The sequence below is a fragment of the Ilyonectria robusta genome (genome assembly GCF_021365365.1).
Source record: "Ilyonectria robusta strain PMI_751 chromosome Unknown BGZ61scaffold_19, whole genome shotgun sequence".
In the NCBI taxonomy this organism is placed as follows: Eukaryota; Fungi; Ascomycota; class Sordariomycetes; order Hypocreales; family Nectriaceae; genus Ilyonectria; species Ilyonectria robusta.
In genome coordinates, this window is record NW_025764453.1 from 608237 (window position 1) to 627700 (window position 19464).

The 19464-nt window shown below is 53.9% G+C and overlaps 9 protein-coding genes across 9 annotated transcripts; 5 read left to right on the forward strand and 4 right to left on the reverse strand.

Moving 5' to 3' along the window:
- Nucleotides 1-430: 430 nt before the first annotated feature.
- Nucleotides 431-1330, forward strand: BGZ61DRAFT_496792 (uncharacterized protein; the record flags this gene model as incomplete). Its single annotated transcript, XM_046251060.1, has 1 exon — nt 431-1330. One exon carries the CDS (start codon nt 431-433, stop codon nt 1328-1330), a length of 900 nt encoding a protein of 299 aa, XP_046100419.1.
- A 986-nt stretch (nt 1331-2316) lies between these two features.
- Nucleotides 2317-3739, forward strand: BGZ61DRAFT_552546 (uncharacterized protein; the record flags this gene model as incomplete). Its single annotated transcript, XM_046255533.1, has 2 exons — nt 2317-2977; nt 3068-3739. The coding sequence occupies 2 exons, from the start codon at nt 2317-2319 to the stop codon at nt 3589-3591; spliced, it is 1185 nt and encodes a 394-aa protein (XP_046100420.1). The 3' UTR covers nt 3592-3739.
- A 672-nt stretch (nt 3740-4411) lies between these two features.
- Nucleotides 4412-5586, forward strand: BGZ61DRAFT_481724 (D-3-phosphoglycerate dehydrogenase; the record flags this gene model as incomplete). Its single annotated transcript, XM_046249324.1, has 3 exons — nt 4412-4737; nt 4798-4935; nt 4992-5586. The coding sequence occupies 3 exons, from the start codon at nt 4412-4414 to the stop codon at nt 5584-5586; spliced, it is 1059 nt and encodes a 352-aa protein (XP_046100421.1).
- Nucleotides 5587-5618: 32 nt separating this feature from the next.
- BGZ61DRAFT_74865 (uncharacterized protein) lies at nt 5619-6459 on the reverse strand. Its single transcript, XM_046257046.1, has 2 exons — nt 5980-6459; nt 5619-5927 (listed from the first exon to the last, which is right to left on the reverse strand). Exons 1-2 carry the CDS (start codon nt 6207-6209, stop codon nt 5651-5653), a joined length of 507 nt encoding a protein of 168 aa, XP_046100422.1. The 5' UTR covers nt 6210-6459; the 3' UTR covers nt 5619-5650.
- A 250-nt stretch (nt 6460-6709) lies between these two features.
- BGZ61DRAFT_536061 (uncharacterized protein) lies at nt 6710-11141 on the reverse strand (the record flags this gene model as incomplete). Its single annotated transcript, XM_046254346.1, has 2 exons — nt 6710-10922; nt 10981-11141. 2 exons carry the CDS (start codon nt 11139-11141, stop codon nt 6710-6712), a joined length of 4374 nt encoding a protein of 1457 aa, XP_046100423.1.
- Nucleotides 11142-11971: 830 nt separating this feature from the next.
- On the forward strand, nt 11972-12592 carry BGZ61DRAFT_360321 (ubiquitin-conjugating enzyme/RWD-like protein; the record flags this gene model as incomplete). Its single annotated transcript, XM_046241166.1, has 4 exons — nt 11972-12024; nt 12085-12173; nt 12227-12358; nt 12417-12592. The coding sequence occupies 4 exons, from the start codon at nt 11972-11974 to the stop codon at nt 12590-12592; spliced, it is 450 nt and encodes a 149-aa protein (XP_046100424.1).
- Nucleotides 12593-13529: 937 nt separating this feature from the next.
- On the forward strand, nt 13530-14936 carry BGZ61DRAFT_481727 (uncharacterized protein; the record flags this gene model as incomplete). The annotated part of the gene is made up of 2 exons (XM_046249325.1): nt 13530-13775; nt 13863-14936. 2 exons carry the CDS (start codon nt 13530-13532, stop codon nt 14934-14936), a joined length of 1320 nt encoding a protein of 439 aa, XP_046100425.1.
- A 173-nt stretch (nt 14937-15109) lies between these two features.
- Nucleotides 15110-16123, reverse strand: BGZ61DRAFT_360425 (Alpha/Beta hydrolase protein; the record flags this gene model as incomplete). The annotated part of the gene is made up of 1 exon (XM_046241172.1): nt 15110-16123. The coding sequence occupies one exon, from the start codon at nt 16121-16123 to the stop codon at nt 15110-15112; it is 1014 nt and encodes a 337-aa protein (XP_046100426.1).
- Nucleotides 16124-17346: 1223 nt separating this feature from the next.
- BGZ61DRAFT_496797 (uncharacterized protein) lies at nt 17347-19355 on the reverse strand (the record flags this gene model as incomplete). The annotated part of the gene is made up of 7 exons (XM_046251061.1): nt 17347-17376; nt 17427-17513; nt 17564-17959; nt 18083-18279; nt 18607-18935; nt 18986-19044; nt 19116-19355. The coding sequence occupies 7 exons, from the start codon at nt 19353-19355 to the stop codon at nt 17347-17349; spliced, it is 1338 nt and encodes a 445-aa protein (XP_046100427.1).
- Nucleotides 19356-19464: the final 109 nt, after the last annotated feature.

Sequence of the window (19464 nt, forward strand, 5' to 3'; positions counted from 1 at the left end):
GAGAGCATCCTGATTGGTTGTCTGACCGAGGGAACAAGTCCGGCCATGCATGATGCCGCTATCGAACCGCTAGAAGCGGTGTCGGTGAGCCATCCCGGTTTTGGGTGGCTGTGGCACAGTATCAACATCACCGTCCCACGATGGCTTCAAGGGGATCATTATTTTCCCCGCCCCGGGAATGCCGCAAACGGCCGTCCCCCCAACATGTACGACACCATTTCCGTCCTTGTCAAAACCCCTGCTCGATAATTTGCTGGCCGAGGTGTGATTAAAACCGCTGCCCGGGACTTTTTGCTCAATAACAAACGTCTCGAGTATCTCTCGTTACCTCCACCGTCTGACATCTGTACTCCATCCTCGAAGCATGATTCCTATACACCCTACCCTCCCATGTGGCACCGAGGGCCCGGAAGATGACAGGTCCTCTTCAATGGCCAGCTTCGGCTCCCTCCCCACGGAATTACGCCTCAAGATATGGTCCCGCGCCGTCGAACCCCGGGTCGTCTTGTTCGGTGACCTGGTCCAGAACCACCGGTCCTACCCCTTGCCTAGCGTCACTCAACTCAATATAGAGGCCCGAACAGAGACCCGGCAAGGGTATGAGCCCATCGGCTTTGGCTCATACTTCGACTTTGACAGAGACATCCTCGTCTGCGACCACAAGATTTCGGACCAAGCCCCAGATCCATTCCTCGAGGGCCTAGCACCCCGGATAAAGAGACTGGCATACTGGGACTGCTTCCCTGACGACGGACGGGTAGATGGGCCCTATCATTATTCGGTTTACCTTTCCGCATGTTATCGACAACGGGATTTTGGCAAGATCGAATTCGACCGGTTTTGGTTTCCCAACCTGGAAGATTTATGGATTGTCAAGGTCGGAGAAATTGACCCAGCATGGATGATTCACGTCGACATGGCTGCTCCATACGAAGCGCGGTTGAAGCAGCTCGCGAAGCAATTCAGGTATTGGGTCGACGAGAACATCATCGAGATGTCCACCCTGGACCTGGACGACCCCGAAGCCAGGGGAGTTTTGAACGAGGGCCGTTGTGGGAAGATGGATTGTCACGAGCTCAACAAGGAACGCAGCAAAATGGTTTCCAAGGTCACTTTTATCGATGGAAAGTACGAGGCGCCCACGGACGGCAAAGAGTGGGTGCGAATACTTCCGTGGCACGTCGACGAGGAGAAGGTTAAGGGTAACCGCACATGCGAGAACAGAATGCGATGGGTGCTGGTGGAAAGGATCCTAACATTCGACCTACAGTGGGAGGGATGGAGCGAGTCTGGATGGGAGATCAGACGCCATGGAAGGGGAACAAAGTGAACCGACAGTGCGAAGTGGACGGCGGTTGGTCGTGCTGAACGTCAACAGGACACCCGAGACTTTCGAAGGGAGACACCTCGCTTAGGAAAAGCTACTATTTGGTTGCTTTGGCTCTATCCAAGACCACACCTTGCCCTGAATACATTGCGAAAAATCAGGGCACTGGTGATTGGTTATTTGCGACAACCTTATGCGAAACCGGGCCGCGAGGATATTTGGGTCTCACGGAGAACCTTCTGGGTTGACCACTTAACCAAAGCCTATATAAATTGGATTGGCTTCGAGGTCGAAGTGAGAACACCGAACTCATAGAGCCGAGAATTTGCCATCTATAAAGGTGTGGACTCTAGAGCCGAGACGCAGGTTTGCCCTCTTCCGGCTATTGAGATTTATACGAACCAAGGGATAGACCTTCTGGAACGAATGGCTCGGGTTCGGACAGAACCGGGCTTGTACCCCTGATGGGCGTGACCCTTTTTACTAAGAGTTAAGGAATTAGGAATTAATGGGAATGAGTTATACGACAGAGATGGCACTGGTCTTGTTGACATGATGCTGACCAACTCGTAGTAGCATTTCCAGACTCACCTCTTATTTGCATCAGGACTGAGAACTGAGGGATGCGCCGGTATGGGCTAGTGTTCATGATTACTCAGACCCAGCTCTGCTGCCTGGTGTTTACAACATTCTTGAACAAACATATTGACGGAACGCGCTCGGGACGTTTTGACTTCTTCCTCGCTTGTTCTTCTTTTTAAAGTGTATTCTGTACTCCCGAAGGTGTTCTAGTTATCACCCGAACACTCGATGGATCGAGGGACTTATCCCTGGAGCCGATTTCCTGGAACTCACTTCTTCCTCTAACGACCATCAACTTACATCTGCAACTCAGAACAACACAAGCAAGGCTAGTCGGCATAACCAAACCCACTCCTGGGGCTGGAGGCTCGCGCTCCCCGATGCAGGAAGACAACCCCCAACCCGAAATGGATTACCAGTACGACAATCCAGGCCCTTCCCAGACACAGGACGACAACCTCCCGTCCGAGATGGATTACCAGTACGACAATCCAGGCCCATCTCCGATACAGGAAGACAACCTCCCGTCCGAAATGGATTACCAGCACGACAAATCAGGCCCATCGCCCGACGCAGGCTCGTCCGGGTTCAGATTTAGAGACCTGCCTTATGACATCCGCCATCAGATTTGGCTCGAAGCTATGCCACCAACGACTATACAGCTCATGTGCGATGGAGGCAATAAGCAGCCTCTCAGAGGCGATGCCCGCGACATTAGCCATGTCAACCGTGAAGCTCGGGCTATAGCCCTAGCCACTCACCCTCTCTGGCTCCGGGACTCGCTGCTCAGCTGGGTTCGGATGGATCCTGTTCACGACACCCTTCTCACCTCCTTCCTCAGGCTCCCCCCTTTCCCGCATCGTCGATCGCCGCTTCGAAAAGTGGTTTCTACTTTCAAATGGCCGCATCTCTACAACTTCCACTGGGAGCGCTTTCGCATGAGGAGTAAAATAGGGTGGTTCCAGCTCTATAATCACCCCTACCTCCATGAGTACACGATGCTGTGCGAGAAAGCATACCCAATTCTCTGGATCCCCGGGTGCCAAATGCACGATCCCCAGCCAATCAGTGCGCCGTACCCGGCCCGATTGGCGATCGGATAGGATCCGGCCGCCCTCGGTGAGGCTGAACAGCACTTCCAGGAAAACGGGATCCCAGGAGATACGGGAGTCAAGTGGCCGACGAACGGTCCCGGTGACATGAACCGGTATGCGAACAGGCTCGCCATTATACGGAGAGACCAATTCGCAGCTGAGTTCGCCAGAGAGCATGGACACTCGCCTTCTCATATGCTGGACTGGTTCATATATCGCATCGGCCTCATGGGCTATTCGAAGAATGCAACCTCGGTCGGAGGTCATTGGGCCGGATTCCGCTTCTTTGTGGACACCAAGCGAGTCGAGTTTACTCCGCTGGCATATCACGACGTGAAGGATCACCTCGAGATGGGCGTGGATAGCCAAGGCGTGCTACCAGAGGTGGCGGTTCGCGTGTGGGTGATCCGGCCAGGCCAGAAGTCGACGGCGCCCGACGAGTCGTATCATGGATGGGAGCGAGTCAAGGAGTACTCGGCAGGAGAGGGCAGGAGAACGCAGAAGATCCGGGCGCTGTGGCAGCTGACGCGGGTCACGTTCAACTATAACCAACAGTTCGCACGAACCCTGAAACGCCGCGGGGATTAGTAGCGGCGGGGATGTCAGATAGATTGGCTGTTAAGAGCCTGTGAAGGAAGATAGTGTTTTGGGGATCTAACCACCGAGCTAGGAGAAACTTGTATCTTTTTGAGACGATCATAGATAGCATGAATAACAAATTCCCTTTTTTTTCTTCTTCTTCTTCTTCCTTTCTTCTTCTTCTGAAGGCAATGGCTCTTCTCGCGATGTGAACAACCTGGTGTGTGTCTGCAATAAGCGATAGGCCGGTTGAAGACAAAGCCGAGTGTTCACAGCTTGACCGAACGTGCCGCAATAGGTCTTATAATTTCTCTTGGCGGATCACAGGATTTCTTGTCCCTTGCTCCTTGTCCCTTGTTCCTTGTTCCCGAAACTCAAGTTGACACTTATCTCCGCAAAGGGCGCAATAGGGCGTAATCGTGTACAACTTGTGTGGGCCCTTGTCCCACTGCTGCCACTAACTTGATCGCGTCAACGATCCATCGTCTCGTTCAAGCGGCCGGTGCGGGGGGAGAAACGGATCCGACAAATTGACGCTTTAATTCGAGAGTTCCCCTCTCTCTTTTTTCAGGTATAAGACTTCATCTTCTTGTCGTTTGCCATGTTCCTGGTAGGGCGTGGAATCAAGACATCTACAACTATTGCTGGGAGCCGTAGATGCGCAGCTAGTTTTACGTCGGCCCGTCTCCGCCACCAACTTCATCGAGCTGGCGTACCCGCTGCGTTTAATCGACGTCAACTCTTGTCAACTCACGCACCAACAACGCAACTCCAGAATCAAGGAGGAGAAGCCATCTCGCAGACAAATCAACAGCCTCGCAACTCAACAATGGCTTTCAAGGGCGACGTGCTCCTCGTCTACCTGCCCAGCCAGGCGCCGCCGCAGTTCCTCGAGGGCGTGCGCGTCAAGTTCCCGCATCTCCAAGTCCGATGGGTTGAGACGCCCGTTGAGAACGGCCAGCTTCTGCCGCCAAATCTCACAGCCGAGCAATGGGTCGGCGTCACCATGATGTGCATCTACCACGTGCCCAAGCCAGAAGATATCCCCAATGTGTGGTTCTTCCAGACCGCTTCGGCTGGCACCGACGCCTGGGTGAAGCATCCCAAGTATCTGGATCCCGACGTCATCTTTAGCAACGCCAGCGGCTGTCAACCGTATGTGTTATATTATACGTCTCGGAAACTACAATTGGCCACTCATTAACTTGCGATTAGACCTCAGATCGCCGAGTGGGTAATCGGCACTTGGTTGTCTCACGAACACCACTTCCAGGTCTACGCCGAGCAGCAAAAGCAAGAACTCTGGCGACCACGGCTCGAGATGGAAGTAAACGTCTCTACCGGCCGCAGAATGTAAGCTCCCATATACATGTCACCTCTCATCCATTATCTCACAATCTCTCACTCAGGGGCATCCTGGGCTACGGCGGCATCGGAAGACAATGTGCCCGTCTCGGCCAGGCTCTCGGCATGGAAGTCTACGCCTACACTCGCCGCGAGCGGTCCACGCCCGAATCCCGGCGTGACGACACCTACTGCGTGCCCGGCACCGGCGACCCGGACGGCTTGATCCCGGCCAAGTGGTTCTCGGGCGCCTCGCGGGACGCCATCAACGACTTCCTCGGCCAGGACCTAGATCTCCTCGTCGTGTCTCTACCGCTCAACGACGACACCCGCGGGCTCTTCGGCCCCGAGCAGTTCCAGATCCTCAGCCGCAACCGCAACAAGACGTTCCTGTCCAACATTGCCCGCGGCGCCATCGTCGACAATGAAGCCCTCGTCCACGCGCTGGAGTCGGGCCTCATCCGCGGCGCCGCCGTCGACGTCACGGACCCGGAGCCGCTTCCCAAGGGCCACCCGCTGTGGAAGGCTCCCAACATCTTCATCACGCCGCATATTGCCTGGCAGTCGGCCAAGTACTGGGATAACCTCTCGGACCTGCTGCTCAAGAACCTCGAGAAGCTGGCTGCTGGACAAACTGTACTCAATCCGGATAAACATTGATTGTAGATCGCTCGTCTATCTTGTCATTCCATTACCTCCATCAAGCCAGCCAAAACTGTCATCTTCAAGCCTTGCCGTACAGTCCATGTCTGTTCGATCCATGGGCCTCAATCGTTCTGTTTAGGTCCACGACGGCTGCCTTGCAACGGTCTACTATATCTCGAAGATCTAGCTCGTGGTAGTTGAGCCGTGTTTGAAGCCGGGTGATTTCTTCCTGCCAAATTTCGAGCAGCGTGATTTTCTCTTCAAGTCGCGAGCGACGTTGCCTATTGAGTTTGGTATTCTCAAGCAGGTACTCCACCTCGAGGGCAACGTCGGCTTCTTTGGTTCTCTCATACAACCTTCCACTTGATTAGTTTAAACATTCCTCAAAACCGGAGCACTGAAACGTACTGGCAAGACAGGGTTGTGATTTCTCGCATCAGTTTCTCGATATCCGTATCATGCGCTTCATCCTCGTCCTTGGGTATCCTGGTTTTCCAGAACTTGGTGTACAATTTCCACGCTACATCTGCCACGGTCGCCAAACCCCCGAGAGCGCCCAAAGCCAGTATGATCGGCTGGTACCATCCACTTATCGGGACAGAAATACCCAGGTTGGCATCGTAAGACCGCATCTCCATCAACAGGGTTCGGATAATTCGGAGGATGCCAGGACGGAGGGTTTGTAGAAATGAACAATTGAAGGAGGGCCGATGTTGAGGAAGAAAGGTGGAATTTTCAAGGTGACGAGGCGCTGATGTGTCCCCCAAGGTAGGACGACCGCGGTGGCAACCACAACAGACCGCAAGACACCCGGTGGTGCTGGTGATTCTGTGATTCACGCTGCGGCTCTGGCTTATTTATTTGCTATTGAGTGAGTCACCTGTTGTTTGTCGCCGGACATGAGAGTTGGCGCTCCCTTCCTATTGGCATTCCGGCTTAGACACAGGTGAACAGGTGAACAGGTGAACAGTCGAACGTGTGAACAGTCGAACGTGTGACGAACTGCAAGCCCTATCCCAAATAGGAGATTCATGTATTCAAAAAGGTGTCCTTGTCCCATACCCAACAACCTATGCACCAGACACTTGTTGTATCAAAACACACCGTCACTAAGATTACAGCATAGATTGTCGCCAAATCAAAATCGACTCCTTTCGGGCTTTCGCAAACTTGAAGCCCGCGACCAGTCTCCTGCCGACTTCTTCAGTCGACTCCCCAAGCTGATGCTGGCAGCTGATAGCCCTTGCATCCTGCTTGGCACGTTTGGTTCGACTCTCTCCCAACCGCCACTCACTTTTGACTCATCGTCACTACCCAGGGCTGGTCCGGGCAACAGTGGAAGGTGTCTGTGACCCTTCAACATGGCTCCCTGGAGAGCAGCCCATGATTCAACCTGGCCGTCCGCTGCCTCTTCAACACAGTTACACTCGTCACCTGCAGGGCATTGGGTTTCTCCAGCCGCGTGCCACTCTGCAAGGCACGCCTCATGACTAGCGCATCCGCATGCCAAACAAGGAGGGAACAGGGCATCGACTGGCTCGAGACAGTAAACGCACCGAAGCTGGCTCTGCAGGCGGTGACAGCGGTCGCACGTTCCCACAGCTCCGCCAGCAGTCGAGTTTGTAGATGTATAACGCAGCGGCTCGAGCTGTGTTTCGTGGATCCGGCAGACTCCTGTGACATCGATGCCACGACCTGAAGCCAAGAGGGCCTGGAGCTGATCCCGTTTTCCCATCGCAATGGGGGAGGAGCTTGGGTGATGGCCAGACACGTTACCACTCGCCCCGTCGTGGAGCGTCGTGGAGCTGCCATCCATGTGCCCGACAGTTGTGTCCTCCTTAAGAACGTTGAACTTCATAATCTCCAATCGAGCTAGAGGCTGGTTCCACATCTGTAGCATCTCGGCATACGCGTACCGATAGTTCGCATAGATGTCGGCTCTACTTGGCTCAAGGAGGGGCGTGTTCAGCCACCCATCATCGTCAAAGATGGTTTGATCTTCCATCGTAACCGAAACATTTATCGGAACCAAAGGCAAAAATTCGTCCCTACGGTATTCGTCGTCAGACAGGGACGTTCTGCCACCGCTGGAATCCATCGCCGTCGAGACACTCCACCCCACATTTCCCATGCTCGGTGCAAGACTACTCAGTATAGTCTCAGCAGGGCTTGGTTTCTTCCTCCCCTGACCCGGCGGCGATGATGAGCTCCCTGTAGTAAAGGACCGAGGGAGGTTTGCTGCAAACGCCGATGCTAAGCCTGAATTTGCCCGGACAAAGCGTGTATTGGGTGAGGTGGACACGCTGGGAGGTGGCTCAAGCTCTCCGAGATAGCCCTTGAACTTGTTTGGCGGCGTCTCTCCGCAAGAATACGAATTGGACGCCGGGTCTCCGTTCCATAGCCCTTCATCAGAAGCTTGAGATCCTGCATAGTGTGGCGTATGCATAGTCATAGGGGTCGTAGTAGCGGAATTAGTGTAGCTTCGGCTGTAAATGTTCCAGACTGAGGTGTCTGTCGGGAAGTAATCGAGGGAAAACGACGGCGCCTTAAACGGGAGCGGTGTGTCTGGCTGTGTTAGGTGAGATTCGAAGTAGGCAACACTATCCTCAGCAGAAGAGTCGCCGAATATGCACGAGAGCATAGCCAGCATCTGAATGTCGGCAATTTTCTCAAAGTAGTCAAACAAATCCACAATGAATCCCTTGGCGAGAGGGTGTCCGCCCCATTTGACTCTGCCTGAGAGGCCGCCACCTGTTTCAACAACATCAGACAGAGAGCTATCTCCACTGCACTTGGTTACCACATCGTGGGCTATGATCAGGATAGACTCGCGCCTCTGGTTGTGCGCAAGAAACTCGAGCGGGATTCCCCTCTTGAGCAAAAGACCCAAGTAGCGCCAGACATGAACGAGGTCCTTGGCACCATATTTTTCGGCAACCTTGGCGTTGTGTTCACAAACCTCAGCACCGTCACCAAAGATGGCATACTCTTGGCCAAACTCCTCCTTGGACGGGAGGAGGGCCCGCAGATCATGGATCGATATCAGGTTTCTCGGCCGTCCAGGTCGACGACGGCTGGTACCCGTGCCCGTACCTGTGCCGGCTCCGGTTCCCCCACCACTTGATCGAATAGAACGATCCTCGCTCCACGTTTTTCTGAATTGGCGACTGGGATGGTACCAGAGGCTGATCTTGTGCATCGATGTTGACTCTGAGTCGCTTGAAGAGGAAGATGACGAGCGAGAGCCGTCCGAATTGGACTCACCATCCGACCCTGAACCGTCATCGCCCACCATAAACCTTTGCCTGGGGCCAAGTTCATGGGCAATCCTGCCAAAGCCTGCGAAGAAAGGTTCTCCCTTGGGACGTTCCCTATATGCATCCAAGGTTGTCGAGAACAAAGCTCTCGCCTTTTCTTCTTTCGTAGGGAAGAAACAGATGAGCCTGCCATTGTGAGAAAATCGAGCACCGCATGTCCTAGGTGGCGGTGGTATGATGGTTCGGTTGGGGGGCGCGAGGGCGGTCTCTGTGTCGTTGTGTGGTATGAGTTCTTGGGACATCGAAGCCGAGCCACCTGCTGGGATGTCCTCGTCCGATTCACTTGAACTTTCATCTGCCATGGCATCGATTTCGTCATCGAGATCCCGAACATTTTTGAAGAAGGTTGTACTGGTTTCAAGATCGACCTCTCCCAATAGGTACGTAAAGGCAACCTCTAGACAGTTTTGCTTCCTCTGCACAAATTGATCAGCGAGTTGGTGGATTTCTCGCTCGATTTTCTTGTGCACCCTTGTCGGCATGAAAGATGTCTTTTCAATGAGGAATTTCGGCGCCTTGCCCTTTGGGTAACTGGAGGGAACGTCGATTCTGACCTTGATAAAGATGGTCTCCCCTTTGGCGCCCCACGGACCATTGAGAGAAGCATTCAATGTTAAACTATCCATATCAATGTTCTCCCACTTGACTTTGGGAAGCTGGGTGCTGATGCGCAGAAGCTCTTCTTGGATGGTGTCAGGCTCGCCCCATTCATCATCGAGGTATGCGTGGCCAAAAATTCCGGTATCTTTAGGTGGGTGTCGCTTCGATGCATCTGCCGATGACTTCCTCTTTGTCATGGTGATGCCCTTCATCCAACCAATTTGCGACTGGTTTCGATCGGTGGCTCCCCCCATGCCAACCTTCGCCTTCATCGATGGGCCTCGCCAAGCGACACCCATACGATGGCTGGAGTTTGCGGCTGAGCGCATCCCAATGGTGAGGGCGCTCTGTTTATAATTGCTGCTCGGGGCGCCTGGGCGGTGGTCACTCATTGTCGCAGCTTTCCGTTCACGGTTGGAGTTGTCATCCACGGTACGGAAGGTCTTGTACGTAGCACCCTTGCGAGTCAGAGGCATCGTGTTCGTCACATGCTGGCCTCGAGTATGGCCAACAGCAGAGAGAACATGAGCATCGGCGCCCTGCAGCCTCAGTTCGTTGTCTGCGCCCCAGGATACAAGTTGGAATTCGCGTTCATCGATCCCGGCGTCTGTGATGCCGCCGCGACTTCTCCATAGAAACTCCTTGGCCTTGTGGTCTCCATGGCCAGGGAAGACAACGACCGGATCAGTCGAGGCACTAATGCACGATCCATTGGGTCTCCTCACGTCGTACAGATAAAGATCACCTGGTTCATTCTGGGGCATAGCAAGAAGGCCCTCTCCAAAGGGAGTGTGTCGCGCTCTCCACACTGGGAATCCAGTGTGGATGACATGTTCCGGTTGGTCGCCGTCATCACTGTAATCCCAAAACTTGATGGTTTTATCAATAGAACATGAGGCAATCACGGTTGACCGGGTACGATTCCAGTCCAAGCCATAGATCTTGGAGTCGTGGGCTTTAATGGTTTTAAGAGGCTCCGATGTCCGCCGCTCATCCCAGATATGCAGGAACTGGTCATGAGCGGAGGCAAGGATGTGAGAGGCTTGACGGTTATACTTAACTTGAGAAGCTCCGGAGGACCAATCACAGAAGGTTAAAACAGGCTGGCGAGGTCTTCGAAGATCCCACGAATGAACATAGCCATCCACAGAGCAGGTAGCCAAGAAGTCGGGATGGTGGGCGGACCAGTTGACGTCGGTTATGGCTCTGCTGTGGCCTTGCAAGGAATGTTCAATGGCACCGGCACTAGACTCTTCTCTCGAGTTCAAGTTCCAAACGAGAGCGCGATGGTTGGCTGTCGACACGATCCAATAGTCTCGAGCAGCAAAAGGGGACCACTGTACATCGACAACGAGCCAGGGCATGCCATGACTTCGCAGCCGCCGAGGTGTACTGTACGGAGAGTCCAAGTCGATGATGGCAAGCCCATCGGGTCTGTGGCAGGTCAGTAAGAGAGAGGGCTCAGATGCGGAGACCTGGTTGTGTAACTGACGAGGCTAAGGCGACATCTCGCCCAGAGGGGGCGATTGTGGCTGAGCCGACAATGCCATCAACATGGATGGTGCCATCAGCATCAAAGCTCTCACTGTCTAAAGCCGACTTGAGGGTCTTGAGCCTCCTGGGCAGTTCGGAGAGGTTGTCATAGGAGGGCATGGTGACGGCGACAAGGAGCTGTCGCGACGCTCGCCAATCGTCATGTCGAAGCTCATGCGATGGCGGATGAGATTTTTCAGGGGCTAGAGCGGAGGGCACGCGGCCATGGGAGGACTCGGAGCTAACTCGTCATCTCAGAGCAGCTTGCAGGCAGTTCCGACAGTGCAGCGACAATCGGCCGTGCAGTACTCGGTACGAATAGTAAAGATGCTGGTGGCTGTGCTTGAATGGATCATGGATGAAGTCGCGATGTGAGAGCTCGAGCTAAAGCTGCAATCTCCCATCCGGGTGCCAGGGTTGTCAGCCGATACGCCTGGCTGACGTCGAGGTACCGCCCCTGCGATGGCTGCAGAGTACACCCCCTGCCAATTTGGGTGGGCGGTACCTCCCCCGCCATCATGGCCACGGAACCTGCCGCGGCCTTATCGGGCGCATACCGTGACGAGGCGAAACATGGAAATTCCGCCTCTGCCACCATCCCACCGCCCAACTTCTTCCCTTTCGTCTCTCCGTCTCTTCGTCTCTTCGTCTCTCTGCATCTTGACTTGACTCTTTCTTGCCTCGCTTGACTTTGTACCAGCCCGTACAAACTGCGTCCATCGCTCCCGCTCGCCGTCCGCCGCAAACACAACAAACAGCCAGCTGCACTCTGCCCCTCTGCGGCGTGCCCTTGTCTAGATTGCCCCGCCTTGTTGTAGGAGAGCAGCCTTCTCCAGCTTCAACTCGACGCTCTGTAAACTACGAGCCCTCGCATCTTGTCGCATAGACTACAGCTTCGCCATTTCCGCTGCCATCCGTCGATCATACCCAGCTCCCTGTTTGCCGTCAAAATGGCTCTGCCAAAGCGCATCATAAAGGAGACGGAGCGGCTCATGGCCGAGCCGTAAGTCATCTTCAAGAGCCTCGCACCCAAGATACTCCTCTGACAGGCTTCGTTCCGCAGTGTTCCCGGAATCAGCGCCATCCCCCACGAGGAGAACCTGCGCTACTTCGACGTCGAGATCCATGGCCCCGCCCAGTCGCCATACGAGGGTTCGTAGCCACACCTCGAGTGCCCTTTGTCGGCTCGTGACTGATCTTCCTAGGCGGTGTCTTCAAGCTCGAGCTATTCCTCCCCGACGACTACCCCATGACTCCTCCCAAGATCCGTTTCCTCACCAAGATCTTCCATCCCAACGTCGACAAGCTGGGCCGCATCTGCCTCGATGTCCTGAAGAGTGGGTTACACAACGATGACTCAGTGTTGGAATGCGAGATGCTGATGAACAATACTAGACAACTGGTCACCCGCTCTCCAGATCCGAACCATCCTCCTCTCCATCCAGGCCCTCCTCGGTGCCCCGAACCCCGACGACCCTCTCGCTGCCGACGTTGCCAAGAGCTGGAAGGAGGACGAACAAGCTGCGATTGCGACTGCCAGGGAATGGACCGCCAAGTATGCTAAGCAATAAAGAAATGAAGAATCCGCAATAAGAAACCAAGTCCAACGAACTCGGGGCAATGAGACACGAGCATCACCGCGGGAGTTGAGGACCGATTTTGTTTCCGCATGAGTAGATAGTATTCGTCCCTGAAGGACTTGCAGGCTATCCCAGGTGTTCTTTCTTAGATTCGGGGGCTTTATTGAAGGGGAAGTCTGTTGATTACCAAGATTAGTCCGTTTCTCCTTTCAGTCCATCGGTTTGGTCCCAGTCACCACCTGGTCCCCGTCACCACCAGTTTCTGCGACGGTCTCCAAACATGATTGCTCTGGTTTCAAACATCAGATAGACCCGCCCAGTGGCACCAAGCACCGATTTGCTTCTTGCTTGAGTATGCATACACGTTGTTTATACAGCACACAACACAACTATTTGCGACACGTTGCCTACCTTGCCGTCGCTACACTTGCATGGTCGAATTGATCAATCCGCTATCCGTCTGTGATGAGGATACAATGTGACAATACATTTGTCCGTGACCTGTTCAAATTGCAATCAGCTATCCGTCTGTGATGAGGAAACAATGTGGCCGTCTGTGACGAGGAAACGAGATGACAAAACATTTGTCCGTGACATTGTATCACCCTAAAGCGAGGCAAATCCTAAGGAACGATGACTCTTGAAGCTGTGATTCACCTTCGAGGCCGTAACTATATTAAGCCTCTCTCGTCGCCCGTCTTCCTCCTTTACTTCCTTCTTTGTTGCCACCGCACTTGGATTGTCAACAAGTGTTCGTCCTTATACTCTGATCGCTATAAAGCTTCCTCGCAAGCACTGCCACTGGGGAAATCGTCGTTTTTCGACTCCTATCTCCTCCTACCTGTCCCTGTGCGACAACTTTACGGAATCCCCTACGCGGTAACTTCCTTCTTTCCCTTCCAGTCTAAGGGACTCATCAACCTTCAAAATGCCTCTCTCTCAGACTGAAACTGAGCTTGGCTATTGGGATAATCTTTCAAATGCCAATCCTGCCCTCTACAAGGCTCTCGAGGGCTGGGCTGACGTCGACTCCCGGGTCGGCTTGGTCTTGAGGGCCGTCCAGGAATCTGCCCCTAGTTCGGAGGATCCAGTTCATCTGACTTTTAAGATGGGTATTGATAATGGCTGGGGCGAAGATCAAGCTCGCCTTGTTGTTGCTGCGCCTGGCGGTGAGGTTTGTACTCGTTCCCTTCTCTGGTCAATTCCAACTCCAGACTTGTTTGGGCTTGGCTTGGTCAAATATAGTCCTAACTGTATCCAGGGTTATATCGCCGTTCACATCCCATCTCACGTCTTTTCTGAGCAGAACCTCAGTCAAGAGAAGATCAACCAGTTCTGTCTCAACATCAGAGACGTCATTTGCCGCATCTCTCATCACAAATGGAACGCTCTGAACCACCATGAACAAGTCGAAGTTCTTTCCGCCGCCAACGAACCAATTAAGAGCGGTCGGTCCCAGTACTCGCCCAAGTCCATCAAGCGCATTGAGCACACGGAGATGTTCCATGAGGCCATGGGCATCCAAGTCCCCAAGGCAGCGACACCTCCTCGATCTCGCCTCAGCCAGAGCACGGTCGATCCTCTCAAGAATCAGGTCTCCCAAAAGGACCTTATGACCTTTGAGGGTAAACTCGATAAACTCATCATAGAGTTCAATGCTCTCGTCTCTTCGGTAGCCAAGAGCAAGGGTCCTGGGGCAGACAGTCGTTCCGCTCCCTCGACTCGCCTTGACACCTTTGAGAGAGACCGCCCTTCTGCTCGAGAAACACCACCAACTGCCAATGTGAAGCCAACGAAGCCCCTCGAGCAGGAGTACGATTGCTGGGGCAATGTGGTCAAGAACCCATATCTTCCAACCACAATCGCCGGCGCTTATGCCGCTTGGAGTCAGAGAGATGGGGACCCTTTCTCGGGCAGCCAGGTTCGTTCCAAGATCGCGAAGTGGTGGGAGAAGGGAGAGGGTAACCCCATGTCCGGCAGCATGATGCCCGGCAAGTGGGTTGAAACTCCTGTGAGGAAGTTCGAAGATCCAGAGACACCCGTACCGAAGGGGAAGGGGTCTGGATCCAAGGGCAGACAGGATCAATCCAAGCTCCCCGACGTTGGCCCATTTGATTGGGATCGATGCGACTACTCTGACGACGATGTTTCTGCTGTCACCCCAGAGCCTCGACTTCGTTCTCGTAGGGGTGCTGCCAAGGCACCACCTGCAAAGCCATCTGGGAAGAGACAGTTCGGTGTTTGGAGAGGACCTGCTTCCACGGAGGACGGTGTTGATCATGTATGCCGGGGACATTCTCATGGCCCAGTCGTTCCGGGTGCCTACGAATGGTAAATCCAGAGCTCAACTAGGAGATAGAGATCAGCTTGGACGGTGTATGCGGGTAGTCAGGTCGACTCTTCAGAGTCTCACATATCTGGAATGGTGCATCTACGACAGCAGGCGAACACAATCAGCGAGGTAGCTAGATCAATCAAAGAAACTTTGGTGTTTCCTATCTTTCAGTTTCACCTTTGCAATACCCATTTCAGCCCATCAACCATCTTCTTCTCCGCTTCCAGCGACTGGGCCAACTGAGGAGCCTTCAACCAAAACGTGTGTGGCCAACCCTTTTCTAATTCCACTTTGACCTCCACCCCTGCCTCCCTCAAGGCCATCCCGTAGCAAAGCCCATCCGAGTATATCGTGTCGTTGGTTGCCATCTGAATCCAAGTTCGCGGGAGGTCCTGTAATTCTTCCTGCGTGGCCTCCAGGGGAAGCCTCTCGAGGCCGTCCCTCGGGATGTCTCTCTGCAAGTATCCGATCAAGAAAGAAACGAAGGATGGCGATACACTAGTGTGATACGGCCTCAGTCTCTCTGGGATGTATTCCATGCCACTCGGTCCATCGGCCGTGACGGGGCATCGGAGTAAAACGCCATGGAGTGTGCCCTTCGGTGCGACTTGTGACACCGCGGCTGCCATTTGCCCGCCGCTCGAGCTTCCCACGACAATGTTCTGCGCTGTCGCACTCCGGAGTGCATTGAAGCCATCCAAAGAATCAGATAGGCATGTGCTCGCCGGCCATGAGGGCATGAGCCGATATCCAATAGAGTAAAGGCGAACTCGGCCCACGTCCGACTTGACAAGGTGACGACACGAAAATTCCTCGCTATCCGCCTCGCCCACATGTAGCCCGCCGCCATGATAGTATATGATAACCACATCCGGCTCCTGACTTTCATGGTCGGACAGATCCAGCTGGAGAACAGGAATCGCGAACCCATCAACCGAAGACGGTATCGTAAACTCCTTCCTCACCACGCCTTGGGACAGCTCGTAATCACGAGCTCCGGCAGCCATCATCTTGGCGTGAGAATCACGGCATTCCTGTGCGTAAATCGGCTGTCTTTCGAGAACCGAGTTGAACACTCGGGGTGGCCCACGACGCTTCAACTCCTCCTCACACTCCAACCAGGCGGGGTCCAACGGAGGTGCCGTTTCGAAGGCAAGAGCCTTGAGGTCAGGGTCAGGGAACACCATGGGGGAAAATTTCGAGGTATCGTTTCAAAGGTACTGGAACCCTTTTTGACTTCAAATTCAAGACAACTAGAGTTTATAAGTGAGGTGACAATTATCCGGGATCATGCGGAAATTGAACTTCAGCCTGAAGACAACTAACTCCACACGTGATCACCCTCTCACCTCCGTCGGGAGATCGGTGAATGAATGGAACGAACCCGGCTTAGCTCTAGTGATCGGAGTATTCGTCATATCGTATCGACTCGATAAGTTGGCCATGTTTTTATGGACTAAAGCTATGCTTTATGAGGCTAGGATTTCCTAAATCATCAGGTATAAGAAAGCCCGAAAGTAATAAGTGAGGGAAGGATTTTTTTTTCAAATTGATTCGAGGGTTCTCACAAATGGCCCTTTGGGCTGGACCGTATTTGATTACCTGGATCCGAAACCTTTCAATATGTAGAGGGGGCTTGGCCGTGTTGGGAATGTAGGGTAGTTGAGTCGTCAAAATCTCAATCAATCTTCATGAATCAACTAATGCTATGCTAGCTTACCATATTACATATGAGCCTACTGGAGAATATATTGTTTCGAATACAGATCATGGCAAAAGCACTATGGATACCGACACGGAGGAAAGGAGGCGACGGAACCCCCGATGATCGCGTTCGGGGATATCGACAAGCTCGGCCGAGCGGATGAATCTCCAATGATAGTTGCAGCCCTCAAACCATGCAATCGTCGCCCAAAGGCCCCAGGGAATAGTGTCGATCATGTCGAATATTTCGAGGAGTTCGTCGTCGTCGTAAGGCGGATGTTCCGCTGCCCCGAGCTCTGCTACGGCCCTGAAACGTGTCGAAATGGCCAAACACGATGATCAGGTAGACAGCCAAATTCGGCCTTCGATGAATCGAGACCAGGTATCGCAGAACTGCGTTGGAAAAAAACACAAGACTATTGATAAGAAGGCACTCTGGTCGCAAAATTGGGGCCAATTGCCACTAGTAAGAGGCAATCTGCAACATTCCATGCGTTCGGCATTTATCTCCCTGCTTCTCTCTCCTTGCAAGACCACATAATTCGAACACGCTCGGCATCTCGTATGCACCAGGCAGCATTAAGCACATAGGGAAAGTCGTAGATGATGATTGGGTATGAGGAAAACCTGGGTTATGCCTCGGGTTCTCGTATCTACAATGCTAGAGTACACAGAGCGAAGCCGGTAAAGGGAAGTCGCCAATCGATTAGAGCATAGCCAGGTCGCCGAACTTCTCCTACAGTGTGTGTTAGGATCGGCATCATTGGCGGGAGTCGTGCAACGTACCTTGTAACCCGGCACCATCCATCGGCCCTTGGACACGAGCTGAGCGGTCTTCTCGTCGATCGACTTCTCGGCAGCGGCAACCTCGTCCTAAATAGAGTGAGAATCGCGTTAAATAATTGGCGCATGGTAGGACGTACGACAGTGAGGTCCTCGAAGGGTCGGGCGGTCTCAATGTTCTGCAGGGTAGCGGCAAGGTCCTTGAGCTCCAGGTCGACGGCCTGCTTGGTGGCCTCGGCGTTCTTGACGGCCTCGGCCTCGAAGGCATCGATGGCCTTCAGCTGGCGGGAGACATCGTAGGTGACGGGCTTGAAGGCAGTGAATCGCTTCTCGATCTCCTCGATGACGGCCTGGTTCTTGAGGACGGATCGGTAGGCGGAGAAGTCGACGGTGGTGGGCTGCTCGGAAAGGGCCTGGAGCTTGCGGCGGGCGTCCTCGTTGCGCTTCTTGAAGGCCTGGAGGGAGGCAACGGTCTGGCCACGGAGGCCCAGCGAGCTGGTGACCTTGGTCCAGTCGAGCTTGAGAGCTGCGCTTCGCTGTTGGGAGGGAGAAAATTAGCTCATGGCTTCGGGAGTCGTGCGGTTGCGCGTCTGGCGCCGGAGCAGCGATTGAGAGAATCTGCCATCAATGCCACGCGCCAATTGACGAATTGAACTTACAGTCGCCATTGTGAAGAAGGATTGCGGTATGGAGGGAGCGGAGAGGTTGATCTTGATGGACGTTGAATGATTTTGCCGAAGTTCGCCAGGGAAACAACCGGGCGCTAGATGGTCACGTGACAGTGCTGGGATCCGGTTAACGGCGCCCTCGGAACCCCTCAATGTGGTAATTGAAGCAGAGGATGGTAGCGGGGGAGCTGAATGGAAACAACGCAATCGTAAACATACAGAATAATTGCGGATACGTTTTCATTAGATGTGCAGAGTAGCTGGGAGATATTTATGCCCTTTACTGGGATATTGATGTTCACGTCAAGACACGGGATTCAGCGTGATTGAAGGTGGGGGACCAAGGTTTACGGACAGAGGGAGTTATTTCCCATCAATTGATTCCATTAATTGGCATCAACTCCTTTTTGAGGACCAGCTACGGTTCGCTGGGGACTAATACAGAGCCCAGAATGTGTTCCATGCACAATCTCATGTAGAAGGCCGCATCAAGCCCTTTGTTCATGCCTAGATACTCAAAGCCATGATGGAGTTGACGATGTCGTTATCGTTCTCCTTCAGAGCTTTGACGGCCTTATTGCGGCTGACGTTGGCTTGGGTCATGACCAGCTCAATATCCTTGTCCTCCAGACCCTCGGCATCGACCTCCTCATCATCATCGTCGTCCTCGTCCTCATCATCGTCATCGTCATCGTCCTTCTTGGCCTCGCCGGACTCGACGGCCTTGCTGGGCTCGCCGTGATTGTGGCCAGAGTGGTCCTCGGCACCGGAGGCGGCGAGCTGGGCAGCGGCGGCTTGTTGAGCGGCAGCGTTGACGTCCTCGATCTTGGCCTCACCGAACACACTGTACAACGTCAGACAGGGAGGCGAGGTGCTAGGGTCGGCGCTACTCACATGTAGGTGTTGCTGTTGGGGGACTTGTAAACCTCGGGGTTGTTGATGACGAAGAGGATCTGCAAATCGCGGCTCAGCATCGTCCCCTCTCTCAGAACCACGGCCGCAGCCGCGGGGTCTCTTCACTCACGTTCTTGGGGCGGCGGAGAGTGACACGGGTGATGCCAGGGACACGGGTGAGGTGCAGCTTCTCGAGGGCCTTGCGAGCCTTCTTCTCGTTGCGGTTATGGATCACGGCAGTAGAGCCGGCAGGGAGGTTGCCCTCGACCTCCTCGGCCTCGGAATCGTCGCTGCTGTCATCCTCGTGGTCATGGACGACAACCTTCTTAGGCTCCTCGTCGGGAAGCTCCTCAACTCTGGGGTTCGACATTTTTGCTGCTGGTGTGGGCGCAAATGTCAGTGACTGGGCCAGTTTCGTCGGGATGGTTTTGTGGCCGAAATGCTTCCCCACCACCAAAAATGAACACGGGATTGCTGGA

Coding starts and splice junctions, on each gene's coding strand:
- BGZ61DRAFT_74865 (XM_046257046.1), bottom strand. CDS start 6,209: ATGGAGATGCGGTCTTACGATGCCAACCTGGGTATTTCTGTCCCGATA. Junction 5,928..5,979: donor ATCACAACCCTGTCTTGCCA/GTACGTTTCAGT, acceptor ATCAAGTGGAAG/GTTGTATGAGAGAACCAAAG.